Source organism: Giraffa tippelskirchi, chromosome 14 (assembly GCF_054371585.1).
Source record: "Giraffa tippelskirchi isolate mGirTip1 chromosome 14, T2T-mGirTip1v1.2.pri, whole genome shotgun sequence".
Taxonomy (NCBI): domain Eukaryota; kingdom Metazoa; phylum Chordata; class Mammalia; order Artiodactyla; family Giraffidae; genus Giraffa; species Giraffa tippelskirchi.
In genome coordinates this window covers 61059300-61077643 of record NC_137288.1, presented here as the reverse complement: position 1 = coordinate 61077643, position 18344 = coordinate 61059300, and the positions used below count along the sequence as shown (strand labels likewise).

At 50.7% G+C, this 18344-nt stretch overlaps 1 protein-coding gene across 20 annotated transcripts in view; it reads left to right on the top strand.

The window, feature by feature from the left end:
* Positions 1-18344, top strand: part of MYO5B (myosin VB) — a 337885-nt gene that overhangs the window by 267870 nt on the left and 51671 nt on the right. For all 20 annotated transcript variants that reach the window (XM_081562009.1, XM_081562003.1, XM_081562010.1 and 17 more), the window contains 4 exons: positions 4093-4304; positions 6484-6640; positions 7745-7984; positions 13689-13922. In XM_081562009.1, coding sequence (XP_081418135.1) covers positions 4093-4304; positions 6484-6640; positions 7745-7984; positions 13689-13922 — 843 coding nt within the window. The remainder of the gene's footprint in view (positions 1-4092; positions 4305-6483; positions 6641-7744; positions 7985-13688; positions 13923-18344) is intronic.

The window sequence follows — 18344 nt, the reverse complement described above, 5'->3', positions numbered from 1 at the left end:
AATAAATGGTTAGATTACATCGAGAATCTTCCTTTCAGAAGGGAAGAGAATTTCACCAACTTTTTAAAAATTTTAAGTATCATTTTGTTAGGAAAATCTGTTCATTTGGAGTATAGTTCATTGCCAGATGATCAAGTTTAAAGTCATAAGTTATTTTGTAAAAGTGACACAGTCACCCTCTGAGCCTAATGTTGTCTTAGCAGCTCAAGACTGTAGCTATAGACAGTACAGAATGCTGGGCTAAACATTCTGTAGATAATAAGAGGGTGGCAGTCTCGTTAACTGAAGGTTTCCATTGGTCCACTGGACTCTGGTTAATTGAGGTTTGTGCTGTGGAACACCTGCCAGTGTCTACTTTTCAACGTCTCTTTCTACATGGGTGAGAAAAACGTGTTCCGGGTCAGCTGGACCCTGGGTGGCAGGGAGCGTCAGGGGTCTTCCTGCTCTGTGGCACCGGGAGCTGGCCTGTTCGTGTGGTCAAGCCTCGCCGCTGCCCGCGCGGCCCTCGGTCTAGCTCCTGCTTTCCCCGGGGCCGTAGTTCCCCTCTTCCTCTCCCTTCCCTGGTTTCTCCACGCTTCCAGTGGAACCGTTGCTCCCTATGCAGAAGGTGATCTGGAGGGGCCCCAGGTCAGACCGGCTGACTCTGCTTCCCCCACCCCACTCCCCTCCAGCCGGCAGGACCGAGGGCCGCTGTCCGGACCTGCTCCTTGATGTGCTCGGGCCTCTGGTTCCACATCACCCAGCTTACGTGCTGACCCCGCCCTCCTGCCTCCCTCAGCCCAGCAGTCTCTGAGCCCCTCGTGTGCTGTCCTGTGCCCCCGATGTCCGTCCTTTCTTGGAGAGGACGGCCTCTGCATTGACACTGCCCCTAAGTTACGAGCCCTGAGCCTGACACACAGATGTCACTCACCAGGCATTTGTGGAATGAGCGAACGAACCAGTGAATTCCCGAAAGCATGTGAATAAGCGCTGTTTCCTCTGCCTGAAGCGCTTTCCCCACCTTTCCCATGTCTGGCCAGGTTCTTTCCTTCTGAACTGAGCTCTGAAACGCTTTCTGGTCCGTGAAGCCCATTCCTGGCCTCCCCAGATGGAGTTAGTCACTGGCCAACACTTCTCCACTTCTGTCTTCCATTATTGCGTTTCTCCCCTTGTGTTGTAGTTAGGGGCTTGTTTGTCATTTCACCAGACTGTGGACAACTGAATGGCAAGGGTCTCCCTGTCACTGTGTTCCCGGCACAGTCACAGGAGCTCTGAGTTTGTGCAGGTGGCTGCATGGGTGACAGATGAACTTGTCCCAGTGAAACCTGCCGCCAGTGGCTCATGGTCACTGAGCCTTAGTACAAGGCAGACATTTTTCTGTTTCATGCACTCCATCTCATCTTCACACTGCCTTAAGAGAAAGACACAAGCATGACCCCCATTGCACAGATGAGGAACCTGAGGCACAGACAGCTGCCCAAAGTGACTCAGGAACCCCCACAACCTAAATCACATCACCACTGAATCAGTCTGATTGATTAATCAATGTCATGGGGTATAATTGCCGTTCCTAGACAGGAGTGGGTGTCCCTGGTGGCTCAGACGGTAAAGAGTCCGCCTGCAATGCAGCAGACCTGGGTTTGATCCCTGGGTTGGGAAGATAACCTGGAGAAGGGAATGGCAACCTACTCCCGTTTTCTTGCCTGGAGAATCCCAGGGACAGAGGAAGGAGCCTGACGGACGACAGTCCATGGGGTCACAGAGAGTCAGACAGGGCTGAGCATCTGACACTCTCACTTTCACTTTTCAGACATGTAATAGGGCTCAGTGCTTCAGGACTTCCTAGGAAACCCTTTTTGTCTTTTCCCTTTGTGGGGAGGCGCACAGCTTCTGGTCACTAGTGCTGCTAGTAGTCCTGCTAAGTGACCCGAGACTTTAAGCGGCTGAGACTTGGCAAAGCCACCCGTTATATTAGAAGGGCGCATGCCAGCTCCCTGCACTTTCCAGGCAAGTGCGAAGTAATGCTAGAGCAGAGTGATAAGGAGAGAAGCCGTGATGAAGGGGTGTGTAGGCCTGGCGGCAGGCTCTTCATCCAAGGGCAGCCGGGCGCAGGGGCTGTATTGTGAGGTTGCTCGGGAGCGGTGGTCTCCTCCTGCCAGGAGTGTAGGAATCCCTCCATCTTTAGCTTGAGTGTGTTTTTTCTTTAACTCCACAAATGGGTATTGAATTCTTGAATTCTTCCTATATACTACCCTAGAGTGGTGAGAGTGAGAGTTACAAAGGAGCTGACTAGGGGGACCCTGCCCTACAGGACTGATGATCATCTAGTGTAGTTACAGACATCACTGGCCATCAGGAAAACCTGAGCCTGCATCCCGACAGTGAAGGAGTGGATTAACCAGCTTCTGCTGGGAACCCAGCGAGCGTGAGGAGCTACATATGTGAGGAGTGTGAAAAGGAGATGGTCCTACAAACGGGCATGATGTAATAAAGAGACCTCTGGCCGACGAGTCCTGGGTCTTGGGTTCTATTCCTTGATGTTTTCAGTGAGACCTTCGGCAAGTCACCTCAACGTTCTCGGCATCTGTGCAATAAGAGAGTGGCTTGGGATGGGTTGCTAAGATTCCTTTCTACGCCCTCAGTCTGATTATTGGAGAGGGGTTCTCAGGAGATGACCTCTGATCAGTATGTGAAGAATATGGTTAGTTCTAGGGATCAGAGAAAGCAGACATCTGGGCGAGGGGGAGTGTAATCATCAGGCCAGTGGTGACAGGCATACCACTGGGGCCTTCAGAGAAATCCTCATCTATAAAAATGGTGGCTCTGCAGACCAGCCTGCCATTTCCCTGGTGGTTTCTTTCAGAATAGGAACTGGAGCCAGTGTACTATGGCCCCAGGGATACAACAGGCAGCCCCCGCCCCAGGCCCTGTCTCTGCTGAAGGCCTAGTAGCCAGGCTTGTCCCCCAACTGTGGGGGTCGAGTCGCCAACCCCTCCTCACTGAGGAGTCTCCCCAGCTGGTTGGTGATGAAGGCCAGGCCTCGGGTATCTCAAAGCTCCCCTGCCCAGTCCAGCCTTGGTTCCTCCCAGTGTGAGCTGAGGCCTGGAGCAGAGGCAGGAATGAGAACCAGGCCCGCAGCTCGCTCCTCCCTGCTTCACCAGCAGCCCAGCCATAGAAGGGACCGTCAGCAACGGCCCACCTGGCCACTGTGTCCCAGCTCAGCCCTGGCTCAGGCCGCCTGGCTTTCCTCTGCTTGGAATCTGGTTCCCATTAGCTGTACAAGGCTTGGCCATGACGAGTGTTGACTCAGCATGATGTCAGAGCCACTGGTCAATATGAAATATATCCTTGTGTGTGTGTTTTCCTTATATCTTGGTTCATTATCTCCTTCTGTCTTCATGCTCAGTGAGCAAAATTAGATGACATGTATTTACAAAGAGCTCTCAGTTATCGTGGGCCACCTACGGAGTACTGTACTGTAGCCCAGGCCTGTCCACACACACGTGCACACACACACACACACTGCCGGGTCATCTTCCCTCGTCCCCCAGGACGAGCAGGGGAAGGGCCCCCAATTTTAACCTAAGTATATGTCGTTAAAGACAGTCACCATCTGTCTGAAGAAACCTCACAGCATAGTTAGACACCAAATAGAATGTATTTGGGGGTTATTTGCTATGTATGTGTAATTTCCTGTGCCTGCCTGCTTTCACTCCATTCAGATCTTTTTGCTTGAACAGCCTCTCTGCTGAGATGCCTTCCTCCTTTAGCCTATTTCAGCATCTCCATCCCATCCTCCAGCCCTCGGTGTGTTGTTTTCATAACCCTCAGCACTGCCTGAAATGTGCTGTGCCCTTGTCCGCTTGCCCAGATGCCCTCGCCGTGACATCAGTTGCAGGCGGGCAGGCCTGCTTCTCACTGCTGCTCTTGGTGTCTGAGCAGCAGTAGGGATGGGCCAGCATCGGTTACACACCGACTCTTTGGCGGTTGTTTAAGGAGCAGGGGCACGTGAGACCCGGCGGGGGAGTTGTGCAGGGGAGAAACTGGGGTGGTGGGGCGCGTTCCCTTGCCGCTCACGGGTGATGAACCAGCTCCCCTCCCTGCCTCGTCAAGGATCCTGACAAGTTCCAGTTTGGCCGCACCAAGATCTTCTTCCGGGCGGGCCAGGTGGCCTACCTGGAGAAGCTTCGGGCTGACAAGTTCCGGGCAGCCACCATCATGATCCAGAAAACCGTGAGGGGCTGGCTGCAGAAGGTGAAGTACCGCAGGTTGAAGGGAGCTACCTTAACTCTGCAGAGGTACTGCCGAGGATACCTGGCCCGCAGGTGAGCCAGGGCACACCTAAGGTAGTGGATCGGTGGGGCGGGGGGGGTGTTGGGGGGCAGGAGGCGGGGTCTGGCTCTGAGCTGGCTGGCCTCAGTCAGCCCCTGTGGGTAGAGTGCGGTTCCTCCTGGGCCCTGTCTATATCCAGCTTTCCTTCAGCAGCCAGGCCGGTCTCTCCTCCCCTTCTCACCTCAGCCAGTAGGTCTAGTTCCCAGGTCTCCTGTCTCCCCCAGCCTGTCCCCATCCACCAATGCTAGCCTAGGACTGGCTGGTTTTCTGGCCAAACCTCCATTTGCCCTTTGCTTAAACACTTAAGTGAAACAGTCCTCTTTCTGAAAGAGAGATGAATTCAGCCTTTCTGTCACAGTTTACGTACACTCAGCTTCATGACTTACACCACCGATTTCAGAATCCCTTAGACGTTTGGTTAGTAGGGCTGAATGAAAAGGCCTGGGGAGGTCCCTTCTATGAGCTGTTGCACTCAGCCAGCGCGAGGATGGCACAGGGGGGACTTGTTTGACCACAAGCAGCTCCCTTGGGGCAAAGCCTGATGCCAGTGGGTTGCCCTGCCCCAGCCCAGCACCACACGACAGAGGCTACTTTGCTGAAAATGTCCCCTCCTAGTGATGCCGTTGGGTTGCTGAAGCGCTGAATCAGTATGAGCATCACCAGGAAGATGGGCATGGAGGACACCCCCATCCCTTGCTGTGAGACCCACCTCTAGCCTTTACATGGGTCATCCGATTTTGGACCCAGCCCTGGTTCAACATCAGTGACCTCTGCAGATCCTGGTTTCCTTGAGGAAGTGACAATAATCTCCAGGACGCCTTGCATTTGGAAGCCGAAGTTTCACAAGTGACTGCTCAGGCCTCTCTGCTTGAACATAGAAAAAAGCCCAGAGCAGGCACCCCCACTGTACCATAAAGTTAGAAGATTGCTCCGGTTCCCCCTCGTGTCCTTGTTATAAGCTGTTTATCCAAGCAGAACCGGAGATGATGAATGCTGTTAATTACCTGTGAACAGTTGAGAGGTGGTCCCTAGAATGAAAGCTACAGAAATGAGAAAGTTGTCAGTAGTATCCACACTAAGTTGTCATCCATAGTTAGGGCATCGCTGAGCACCCTGGTGCACAGGACTCTGTCCTGGGTAGTGGGTTGGCCCACGTTCTCCCTGCAGGGAATTTGTATTCTAGAGAGAGTGTTCAGGGAGAGCTGGACCAGGGATCAGACTCATTTAAGCAGGTAGAGCAGGGCTGAGTGAGTTACCTCCCACTCCAGAGTTGTGCTAGATGATGTCCAAGGTCCTTTCTAGCTTTTAATTTTCTTAGTCTCTAGTTGAGCACTTGCTATGAGCCTGATACCAAACAGAGCCCTTAAAAGTGAAGTTGCTCAGTCATGCCCAACTCTTTGCAACCCCATGGACTGTAGCCTATCACACTCCTTTGTCCATGAGATTTTCCAAGCAAGAGTACTGGAGTGGGTTGCCATTTCCTTCTCCAGAGGATCTTCCTGACCCAGGGATGAACCCCAGGTCTCCCACATTGTAGGCAGACGCTTTACCATCTGAGCCACCATGGCAGTCCTAAACAGAGCCCTTATAGGAGGTAAAAAGTGTTGGACTGACTTTATGTCTGCCTTGAGGGGTGAGATGGGGAACGTGGAAATGAAACAGAGGGAAGTAGATGCCCATGTGCAGGGTATCCCCGACAGAAAGGCTGGGAGGTGAGAAAGTAGAGAGAGGTCGCCACAGGCCTGAGAAGGTGGTGTTCACTCAGCAGATACTTCCCCTGCGCTGCTATGCCAGGCCCTATACTAGATGTAGGGGTACAAGGATGCTAAGACCCAGCCCCTGATCCCTCCAAGCCCGGTGAGGTCCTGGGACAGACCCGAGTGTGAACACGTGATGTTCTTGAGGGCTGCCCAGGTTATAAGAGAGGCTTGTGGGTCGGGGAGTGGACGGATGAGGATCAGAGCTGATCAGACTTAGACTGAGTTGTAAATATGTGGTAAGACTTTTTGGATGAGGTGGAGGAAGCCAGTTCTGTTCTGAGCTGTGTCTCAAGGCCTCACTAAGGTCAGTAAGGGTGACAAGAGTTGGCCTAGCCAGAGGCGGGTGACCAGGCAGGGCCGAGGGGGAAGGGGCTGGTGTTCACGAAGGGCCCACCACTCTCTCCCTCCCCAGACTGGCCGAGCATCTGCGGAGGACCCGGGCGGCCGTGGTGCTCCAGAAGCAGTACCGCATGCAGAGGGCCCGCCGGGCCTACCAGAGGGTGCGCAGGGCCGCCGTCATCATCCAGGCCTTCGCTCGGGGCACGTTTGTGCGGAGAATCTACCATCAGGTGCGTAGCCGCCCCCAGGGACTCAGGCTGCAGACTCGGAACTGAGCAGCAGTAGATGGCTTGGCACCAACCTCAGCACTTGTTGGGCACTTCTCGCTTTTTTTCTAAGGAATGTTGCAACTCTGCTCCCACCGAATCCTGACCAAAGTCTCATGAGGCGCAGTGACTCAGGGTTTACCAGAGAGACAGAAACCATAGGCGATGCGTTTGTCTGTGTGCGCATGCGCGTGTGTGGATATGGAGGTTGATTATGAGGAACTGACTCAATGTAGGTATCAAGGCTGAGCAGTTCTCCATGTACCACCTACACACTAGAGACAGGAAACCGAGGGGAGTAACTCTGCCTGAATCTGAAGGCCTGAGGACCAGGCAGTCGTGGTATAATCCCAGTCCAAGGGCAGGATGGCTGAAACTGTAAAGAATCTACCTGCAATGCAGGAGGCCTGGGTTCAATCCCTGGGTTGTGAAGATCCCTTGGAAAGGGGAATGGCAACCCACTCCAGTATTCTTGCCTGGAGAATCCCATGGACAGAGGAGCCTGGTGGGCTACAGTCCATGGGATCACAAAGAGTTGGACAGGACTGAGCGACTAACACTTTCATTCATTCCGAAACGTTTATTTTGCAGGGCGTTACAGTGAGGACATTGATGATGCTTTAATTTTCTGAGTGGTTTTTTAACTGGATAGGAAAAATTAAAACTGAATTACAAGCCAAGTTAACTGTAAACCATTAACCCACTCAACAATCCCACACACCCGTCTCCCTTCATCTCCAGCTTACTCACCGGGAGGGGAGCCACATCTGTTGAATGGAGGGCTATCAGCTCTATAATCTTTAAGCCCCTCTGACTTTGAGGGGTTTTTTTTTTTTAGACTGTGGTTTCCTAGCAAGTGAAAAAAACAAAAAATTAGAAATGAGAGTTTGACAGCTGTCACCGAACTTAGTTGCAACTTGTTCATAAGACAGACGGCCACCTAAGCCTCAAGTCATAGGGGACCTGTAGCTCGCCGACCTTGGCTCTCACCTCTCCAGAGCTACACGCGAGCCCCTTGCTCCTACTGTCTGGCGCAGACCCACCAGGTGTGTGCTTGTCCCCTGCCAGGTCCTCAGGGAGCACAAGGCCACCATCATCCAGAAGCACGTGCGGGGCTGGATGGCTCGCAGGCACTTCCAGCGGCTGTGGGGCGCGGCCGTTGTCATCCAGTGTGGCTTCCGGAGGCTCAAGGCCAAGCAGGAGCTGAAAGCCCTCAGGATCGAAGCCCGCTCTGCGGAGCACCTGAAACGCCTCAACGTGGGCATGGAGAACAAGATAGTCCAGCTGCAGCGGAAGATCGATGACCAGGTAAGATCAATGACCAGGTCAGTGTCTCCACTCCCACACAGGGGTTGGGTCCGGGGCGAGACTCCACGGGCACGTTTGAGAGAGACCCACGGCTTCCCCAGGGGAGCTCTCAAATGATCCCCATGCAGTTTCACGAGGCCATTCTACAGGTAAGTAAACTGTGGATCCAGAACATCAAATACTTGGCCGAGATCACAGAATTAGGAAGTGCTAGCACCAGCACTCCAGCCCAGGTCTGCCTGATCCCGCAGCCATAACAAGGGTGATGTTGGTTTCTTAACCCCAAATGTCACTAGAGTCAGTCCTTTCCTGTGTCGTGGCTAAGATGGGTTTCCAGAATTGAAAGCAGGCTCACTGGTACCTTGGGCTTGTAGGGTATTAGTGACCTCAGGACCAGGCTCCTGCAGTGCCTACAGGGTTTCTGGTGCCTCCTGAGAAAGAAGAGGGAAGGAAGGGGGTGAACATGCCTGGTGCAAAGGGCGGAGAAAGAGTTGGCATTGCCTTGGCGGTCACTGGTTTTATTGTACCTAATCTATGCTAGGCACTTTTTAAAGCTTCTCATGATCCCAGTAGGGCAAGAAAATAAATGAGCCATTTTACACCTAAACCAGCGGCCCTAAACAGGAGCCCCCAAAGTAGTCAAATGTTACTGCCTCTCTGTTCTTGCAAAAAAGACCAGCCTTCCGGGGAAGAAACTGTCACCCTGGGTGTTTGTCTCTGCGTGAGTCACGGGTGTCTCGTTTGGCTCGGCCCCCTGGTGGAGAAGTGAGACAGAAAGCTCCTGGCAGGGTTGCCCTGCAGTGATAGGTCAGGTCAGAGAGGAAGACGCCTCTGCTCAGAGCATCAGGAGTAGACGGGAGAATGGCTCTCTGGGCTCAGCCATTTGGAAAACACAAGCACGAGGCGGAACTGTATTATTGCTGTCATTGCCGTTATTATTATTACTTTATGGCTGTTGATGGCTGGCCGGGAAAGACATCTGCATAGTCAAATTGCCCCCATTGACTTTCTGAGCAAAAAGTATGGTCCCATTCCTGGGAGCAGGCTTTGCAAGCACCGTTGTGCCATGCCCGGAGCCCCGTGTACTGCCTGGCTGCCTCTTCCAGCCATCGGTCTCTGTGTTGTCATTGCCAATTTCTGAAGTTGACTCGGGAGGTTAAAAATAAATCTAGTATTTTACACTCCACGTGCTGGAACATCAAAGAGAAGCAGATCTAAAAGACCTATTTTTAAAAGAGCTTTTTGCCGTAAGCTTCCTACTTGGCAAACATCTGTGAGCAGCGGTAGGTGTTACCCTCCCTGGGCAGGGTGCCCTGTGTGCAGAGGGTGAGGAGAGAAGGCAGGGAGGGGTGGTAAGGTCTTGTTTTCTTATGTCCCTCTCCATGTTGCTCAGCTGTGTGCCAGGCACTATCCTCATGTGTTAAGTCATTTAATCCTCACCACAACCTTGTGAGATTTAACATTATTCCCATTTTAATCTGAGGCACAGAGAGGCCAAGTAGCCTGCGAGGTCACACGGCTAGGAAGTAGTGTGGTTAAGATTGAATCTTGGCAATTTGGTTCCAGAGAATGTTCTGCCACCTCCAACCAAATTTGGGGATATCTGCATATTAGGAGTTTCTTCAGACATGTGAGAATTCCTCAGTCCAAGGAAGACTCTTAGCTTTGTTTTGAGTTCATTCTCATAGATAGTGTCATCCTTGGACCAGCCGGTGTTTTATAGTGGAGTGTGTGACCTGGTGTCAAAGAAGATGCATGGCTGTCTCTCTTGAGAGGAGTCATAAACAACCTGTGGCACCAGAACGTTATTGCAGCCTCTCAGAAGGCAGCGCTCACCTTTTGTAAGCGAATGGGTTTCTGTTTTCTCTGTAATACCTAGAGACAACTCAGGAGGCTGCTCCCCAACACATACAGATTCTTAGCCAGGAGGAAAGGAGACACATGTGCCAGGAACGACATAGGTGAAAACATCCCCAAGTATTCGGCAGAGTGGCCTGAGGTCATGGACTGAATCCCAGCTGGTTGGAAGCCTGAGTTCTTCTCAGTTATACTTGCCGCCAGAGTTGACAGCTAGGGATTATGGCCAAATCTCTAACTGGGCCTTGAGTTCCTCGGCGGCTGCTGCTGCTGCTAAGCCGCTTCAGTCGTGTCCAACTCTGTACGACCCCATAGATGGCAGCCCACCAGGCTCCCCGGTCCCTGGGTCTCTCCAGGCAAGAACACTGGAGTGGGTTGCCATTGCCTTCTCCAGTGCATGAAAGTGAAGCTGCTCAGTTGTGTCCGACTCTTAGCGACCCCATGGACTGCAGCCTACGAGGCTCCTCTGTCCATGGGATTTTCCAGGCGAGAGTACTGAAGTGGGGTGCCATTGCCTTCTCCAAGATCTATAACTTCTAATTCAAAAATTCACTGATCCCATAAAGTGGTTCTCAACTCCAGGCTGCACTGTAGAACCACCAGGGGGCGCTTTTTAAAAAAGTGTCCCCAGGGTCCCCACTGCCAAGAAGACAGCAAAGGTGGAAACTGTATTCGAAAACCAGGGAGAGGTTAGGGCCCAAAAGTCATGTCGAAGGTTTTGTGCACACAGCTAAAGAAACAAGATGTGAACTTGGCACCAAGTTCCCAAGCAAACAGGAAGAAGGAAATAGGGTAACTTGAGAGCTGCGGAAAGCATTTAGAAGTATTGGTGCTGTCCCTGGTGCTGAAACAGTTTTCCGAGGGTTTTCATAACCTGTGATGTAATAAGCTACAGCCTTCACAGTATCCTTCAGCAGTGAATGCAGTGATAGTTCCTGGAACGGTTTCTTGTAGTGTCCCTGGTGTAGGCCTGTACTGTGACATTTTTTCAGCCAAAAATGGTATAATCTATGAACTTGATTCTGTCAGTTTGTCTTTATTCAAGCATATGTAGAGTTAATGGCCAGTTGAGCTTATGGTTTTTTTGTTTTGTTTTTTTTAATGAGGGTCAAGTTCCTTAGACCTTTATATTTAACTATATTTTAGTGGAAAAAATATGACACAAATATATGGATTCAGTCAGTAGTCTTTTCAATCAATTTGATTCAGTACCCTTCATATGCATTTGGTTAAATTAAAGTAGTTAATATTTTATGATTCATGTACATCTGAAAAATGGTAGGGGCAAGTCACAGTGTTATGGCCTTCTGTGCCTCAGTTTTCTCAACTATGAAATAGATATGTTAATCAGCCTTGATTAATAGGTATATTAATCAGGAGTTGGTGATGGACAGGGAAGCCTGGCATGCTGCAGTCCATAGGGTTGTACAGAGTTGGACATGTTTGAACGGCTAAACTGAACTGAATCAGCCTTACTATGTAGGATTCCTGTAAGGAGAGAATGAGCTAATAGATGTGAATCATGTAGCACAGTGCCCTTGAGCAGTGGATGTCTGAGGAAGCTGAGGAGAACAGGGGTCCATGTGGAAATCTCCAGGCCCCCCAGTATCAGGACAAGGCCCTCCCTGGTTCAGGACAGAGCTGCCCAGGTCTCGGGTCACATTGACAAAGGCGGCTCCAGGGAGCCTGGCCTGCCTCCGCAGGGATGGTTTCCGGGCTCTACGAGGGAAGGAGTGGCCCTCACCACTCCTGGTGCCAGGCTTAGCTGCACAGCTGTGGGCACCTGACGTGGACATCATGGTATGAGGAGGAGGCAGGATGCTGTGAGGCCCTTCTGGGGTCTCCCGTTCTAAAATCATGCCTCCAGAACAGGAAATGTACAGCCATGGTGTGTCCTCAGCGATTACTTCTGGGTGCCAATGATGGTGGAATAAGGATCTGTCCAAGAGTTGCTGTTAGGAATCTCCCACCCACACCCCAGGTGGCCAGTCTTTTCATCATTCCATTCTCTAGGGGACCACTCCCCCCCAACCCAGGGGAAGAGGGTGACCCTTATCCAGCACCTACTGGGTGCCGGCCCCCAGGGAGGCCCTCAGTCTCCCTGAACCTTGATGAAACCCTCTGAGGATGGAGTTACTGTGGTCCCTCTTTCACACTGAGGAAGCCGGGCACAGGGAGGTGCAGTGACCTGACCACACAGCTGATCAGGATGGAGCTGGGGCCTGAGCACAGGTCCGCCCAGCTCCAGCCTCTTAACTCCTCAATGTCCCTGAGCCTCACCTCAGCCTGCGTGTCAGTGAAAACAAAGAAACTGGCCTCCTAGACATGTCATCTTTGCATGTGGGTCCTGGGGCACCATCGCTGCCCGCAACAGGGTGTCACACCTCATTGTGTGCCTCTCTCTGCACCCCACACCTGCTCCGTCATGACCGCCTCCCCACTGCCCCCCAGCCTGCTTCTCATTCCCACTGTCCATGGGATCTGACCCAGGTCGCACCACCGGGAGGAACCTCACTTCTGCCCAGAACAGAGCAGTGTCGAGGTGGCTAGTCCAACTCGCATCCCCGCCCTGTACCCCACTCCCCTTGTGCAGAGACCCTTCAGCTTCCAGGGAAACCCAGACCTGGGTGGGCAGTACAGACCGGCTTTGGGTTGTTTAAACAGACACCGCCTAATTGGATTTCTCATTGGTGATGACTTCGAGCAAGGCTGATTGCCAGCCCAGACATTGAGGTGTGTCGGGTTGTAACTGGGACATTTCCTCAGATGGTGGGAGGATCTCTTTGTGATAGATCAGTGTGAGAATTGTGCTGCTTGGACACCAAACGCGGGTCTCAGCCTTGAGGTCCCAGGTGTCCGTTCTGCTGCTTCTCCTCACTGCTCCCCACGACGCTTCGTAGCTGATGTGAATGAGTCATTGGTTCCTGATGCCAAGAGCTCTGTTTTACTCAGAGTTCCTGCAGAGGATAGCCATGGAGAATGATGATGACTGTTTGCTGCCTGCTTGATTATCGGGAGAACTGCTTCTTTCCCCTCCAGGTTCCCTCTGACTGCCTTCAGCTGATAGCTCAACTGCAGCACCTTTCTGCCCATGATTGCGCTTGCACTTGACATGGCCCTGGGTCCTCAGGGCTTCCTGTGTGTGAGCTCACCTACAGTCTCCCTCCCTGTCCCCCTCCCTGCCTCCGCCAGGCACCTGGGACTGCTTCTTACTTGCCTGTTGCTTGAGTGGGTATGTGATTGGGTACCTTGTCGGCAGGGACGGGTTTGGCCAGGGCATCCGTTTCTGGAGTCAGACTCTTATAGGACCAGCGTACAGGTGGTGGGAGGGCTCCCCTGGCCCCATGGAGGGCCTCCTTGGAAGAGGGGATGCTAAAGAGGTCCTTTGTCTCAGAGCCAGCGATTAGGTTGCAGCTTTTTGTGCCAGTGAGTCCGAGGGCAGGAGGCCTCAGCGTTGACAGAGCAGGGAAGCCTGAAATGCAAAGGCTGCAGATCCAAGAAGCCAAGTACATTGTTCCCGAAACTTAAAAACCAGGTATAAGATCTTTCCAGTGGATGTAGAAGGCTAACCACTCTCAGCCAGCTCCCAGCACTGTCCCTGTTCCTAAACACTCCTCAAATATCAGTCCCGGTGCTTTGTCTTTTCCCATATTTCTCCTGGGTTCACAGTACAGTTTTGTTAGGGAGATGCCAAGAAAGCACTCAAGCATTCAGTGGTTGTGAGATTCAATTCCACCTTGGAAGTTCCTTTTTTAATTGCCTTCTTTTTTTTTTTTTTTTTTGCTGCCCCACTAACCTTGCCATCTACCTCTTTCTTCCCTCTTCCTGTTTGCTGATGCTTTCACAGAACAAAGAGTACAAGACACTGTCAGAGCAGCTGTCAGCAATCACCTCCACACATGCCATGGAGGTGGAGAAGCTGAAGAAGGAGCTGACCTGCTACCAGCAGAACCAGGGTGAGGACAGCAGCCCACAGCTGCAGGAGGAGGTGGAGAGCCTGCGAACTGAGCTGCAGAGGGCCCACTCAGAGCGCAAGGTCCTGGAGGACACCCACACCCGGGAGAAGGATGAGCTGAGGAAGGTCTGTTGGGGCTGGAGGGGTAGCTGGGTGGTGGGTGAGCTAACGCAGCACCCCCCGAGGCAGTTGCTTCTTCCAGCTCTACAGCTGCCATGAACTTTCCTGGGGCTTGTGCCCAAGACTGACCATCCCTCTGCGTTTAGATGTAAAGTGCCCCTGCGTTGGGGGAACCCACACAAGCACGTGTCCATTCACCTGGCGAGTGTTGGTTGAGTCTCTGCCCTTAGTGGAACATGATGGCATCCCCTGAAAGGTTACACACGTGTGCCTTTGGGCATGTTCCTTATAGTCTAGAATGCCACTGAATCAGCTCTGTGGCCTGAGTCCTTGTTGGCAAGAGAAATGGTTTAGAGGTAGTAGCCTTTCTTCCTGAGATTGCCTGCAGGGATTAGGGGCAACCTCATGGCATCCCCTGGGCTTCCCCAGTGGCTCAGTGGTAAAGAATCCACCTGCCAATGCTGGAGAAGCAAGTTTGATCCCTAGATCGGAAAGATCCTCTGGAGAAGGGCATGGCTACCCACTCCGGTATTGTCTGGGAAATCCCATGGGACAGAGAAGCCTGGCGGGTTACAGCCCATGGGGTCACAAAAGAGTCGGACACGACTTAGCAACTAAACAACAAAACACGTAGGCATCCGTCTCATAATCATAGTGCTTTAGGGAATTTGCCTAAAGTTTAAGTATTGATCGGTTCAGCCTGGCTCATCTACTCTGGTTGGCGAGCTCTGTAGGTTTACTCTCCATTCCATAAAATGTAACTTCTGGGATTGGACCCCCGTCCCCCATCTCGAATGTCAGGATGCAAAGAGCCCCTTCTCCATTCCTTAGATAGCTGTCCAGGGAAGTCCCACATGCCCCTGCAGAGCCTTCCACAGCCTCAGTGTCCTATGCCATCTCTATGGCATGGCCCACATGCTTAGTTCCTGTCCATCACTGGAGAGTCACAATGGGTTGAGAATCTGTGCGGGAAGGACTCAGTGTTTCTAATGTTGCAATAATAATTTTTAGTATTTAAAAATTGGGCCAAGCAGAATGCTTTCACAGGAATGGTCCTGAAATAGACACTGGAGTTTTTGGATTCTCACCCCTCCATGGCCATTACTAAGTGCACGCAGGAAATTTCTCTGACCTTAGTTCACTCATCTGTTTAAAAAAAAAAGAAAAAGAAAGAAGAAAAGTTGGTTTAGATCATCTTTTAGGCCCCTTCTACTTGCAATTAGTCAGCTCCATGAGATGGTATTTGATGGCTTCTAGAAGGAAACAGGCCTTTCCTGAGCCCTGCTCTGTGGTGCCTCTCTCTTCGTAGGCGCCTTTGTCTTCTCCAGCAGGACCAGAAATGGGCAGGCTGCCTTCAGCCATGGGACATGAAAGCCTGCAGAGCCAGCATCTGCTGGGCTTGCCAAGGTGGTTTTGTCATTTCCTGTCCAGGCAGAACTTCCACACCATCTCCACTTTCCCCAAATCCCAGGGTTTTCCCAAAGTCAGAGGGTGAATCCACATGGGGATTATTAAGTCACATTAGGTAACATTGAGACGTAGGACTTCCCAGCGCAGGCACAAAAGTGGCCGCCCTGCAGCATGTTGCCCCAGTAAACCTGCCAGCTCACCCACTGTGAGACCTGGAATTGAAACCATTTGTTGTCATTTCAGGGGGGATCCTGGAGAAGGCAATGGCACCCCGCTCCAGTATTCCTGCCTGGAAAATCCCATGGATGGAGGAGCCTGGTAGGCTACAGTCCATGGGGTCGCTAAGAGTCGGACACGACTGAGCGACTTCACTTTGACTTTTCCCTTTCATGCACTGGAGAAGGAAATGGCAACCCACTCCAGTATTCTTGCCTGGAGAATCCTAGGGACTGCAGAACCTGGTGAGCTGCCGTCTATGGGGTCGCACAGAGTCGGACACGACTGAAGTAACTTCGCAGCAGCAGCAGGGGGTGGGGGGGATCCAAACAGCTCCAGTACGACAGTCCTTATGTCTCAGTACAGAGAAGAACTGAGCCATAGCAGAATGGCAGATAAGAAGTGATTTATTCGAATAAGATGCTTGTGAGGCTTACAAGTGGGAAGGCAAGAAATGCCACGCCCTGAGAACTTAGTGGGCCACAGTTTTATAATCAAAGGAGAAGTGGCGAGGGGGAGAAGACCTTCTTTGTCTTTCTTGAGTGGATGTCACCTTTCATCATCAGCTCCTTCCCCAGAGAGAGCAGGGGGGTTGACTTTCCCTCCGTATATGGTCAGGCCAGGACTGTCATGTTGTTGTTCAGTTGCTCAGTCTTGTCTGACTCTGCGACCCCATGGGCTGCAGCACGCCAGGCCTCCCTGTCCTTCACTATCTCCCAGAGCTTGACTAAACTCATGTCCATTGAGCTGATGATGCAAACCGACCATCTCATGCTCTGTCACCTCCTTCTCCTTCTGCTCTCAATCCTTCCCAGCATCAGAGTCTTTTCCAATGAGTTGGTTCTTTGCCTCCAGGTGGCCAAAGTATTGGAGCTTCAGCATCAGGCCTTCCAATGAATATTCAGGGTTGATTTCCTTTAGGATTGACTGGTTTGATTTCCTTGCTGTCCAAAGGACTCTCAAGAGTCTTCTCCAACACCACAGTTTGAGAGCATCAATTCTTTAGCACTTGGTCTTCTTTATGGTCCAACTCTCACATCCACACATGACTACTGGAAGAACCATAGCTTTGACTAGATGGACCTTTGTTGGCAAAGTAATGTCTCAGCTTTTTAATACACTGTCTAGGGTTGTCATAGCTTTTCTTCAAAGGAGCAAGTGTCTTTTAATTTCATGGCTGCAATCACCATCTGCAGTGCTTTTGGAGCCCAAGAAAATAAAGTCTCTCACTGTTTCCATTGTTTGCCCATCTATTTGCCCTGAAGTGATGGGACCAGATGCCATGATCTTAGTTTTTTGAATGTTGAGTTTTAAGCCAACTTTTTCACTCTTTTCCTTCACCTTTATCAAGAGATTCTTTAGGTCTTCTTTCCTGTCTGCCATGAGGATGGTGTCATCTGCATATCTGAGGTTATTGATATATCTCCTGGCAATCTTGATTCCAGCTTGAGCTTCATCCCGCCTAGCATTTCACATGATGTACTCTGCATATAAGTTAAATAAGCAGGGTGACAATATACAGCCTTGACGTACTCCTTTCCCAATTTGTAACCAGTCCATTGTTTCATGTCCAGTTCTAACTGTTGCTTCTTGACCTGCATACAGTTTTCTCAAGAGGCAGGTAAGGTGTTCTGGTATTCCTATCTCTTTAAGAATTTTCCACAGTTTTTTTGTGATCCACACAGTCAAAGATTTTCGTGTAGTTAATGAAGCAGAAGTAGGTGCTTTTCTGGAATTCTCTTGCTTTTTCTATGATCAATAGATACTGGCAATTTCATCTCTGGTTCCTATAAATCCAGCTTGAACATCTGAAAGTTCTCAGTTCATGTACTGTTGAAACCTACCGTGAAGGATTTTGAGCATGAGCTTGCTAGCATGTGAAGTGAGTGCAATTGTGCAGTAGTTTAAACATTCTTTGGCATTCCTCTTCTTTGGGATTGAAATGAAACTGACCTTTTCAGTCCTGTGGCCACTGCTGTTTTCCAAATTTGCTGGCATATTGAGTGCAGCACTTTCACAGCATCATCTTTTAGGATTTGAAATAGCTCAGCTGGAATTCCATCACCTCCACTAGCTTTGTTCATAGTGATGCTTCCTAAGGCCCACTTGACTTTGCATTCCAGGATGCCTGGCTGTAGGTGAGTGATCATACCATTGTGATTATCCAGGTCATTAAGACCTTTTTTTGTGTAGTTCTTCTATGTATTCTTGCCACCTCTTCTCAATATCTTCTGCTTCTGTTAGGTCCATACCATTTCTGCCCTTTATTGTGCCCATCTTTGCATGAAATGTTCCCTTGGTATCTCTAATTTTCTTGAAGAGATCTCTAGTCTTTCCCATTCTATTGTTTTCCTCTATTTCTTTGCATTGTTCACTTAGGAAGGCTTTCTTATCTCTCCTTGCTGTTCTTTGGAACTCTTCATCCAGATGAATATATCTTTCCTTTTCTTCTTTGCCTTTAGCTTCTCTTCTTTTCTCAGCTATTTGTAAGGCCTCCTCAGACAACTATTTTGCCTTTTTTGCATTTCTTTTTCTTGGAGGATGGTCTTGATCACTGCCTCCTGTATGTTACGAACCTCCATCCATAGCTCTTCAGGCACTCTGTCTATCAGATCTAATTCTTTGAATCTATTTGTCACCTCCACTATATAATCATGATGGATTTGATTTAGGTCATACCTAAAGAGCCTAATAGTTTTCCATACTTTCTTCAATTTAAGTCTTAATTTTGCAATAAGGAGTTCATGATCTAAGCCACAGTCAGATCCTGGTCTGGTTTTTGCTGACTGTTTAGAGCTTCTC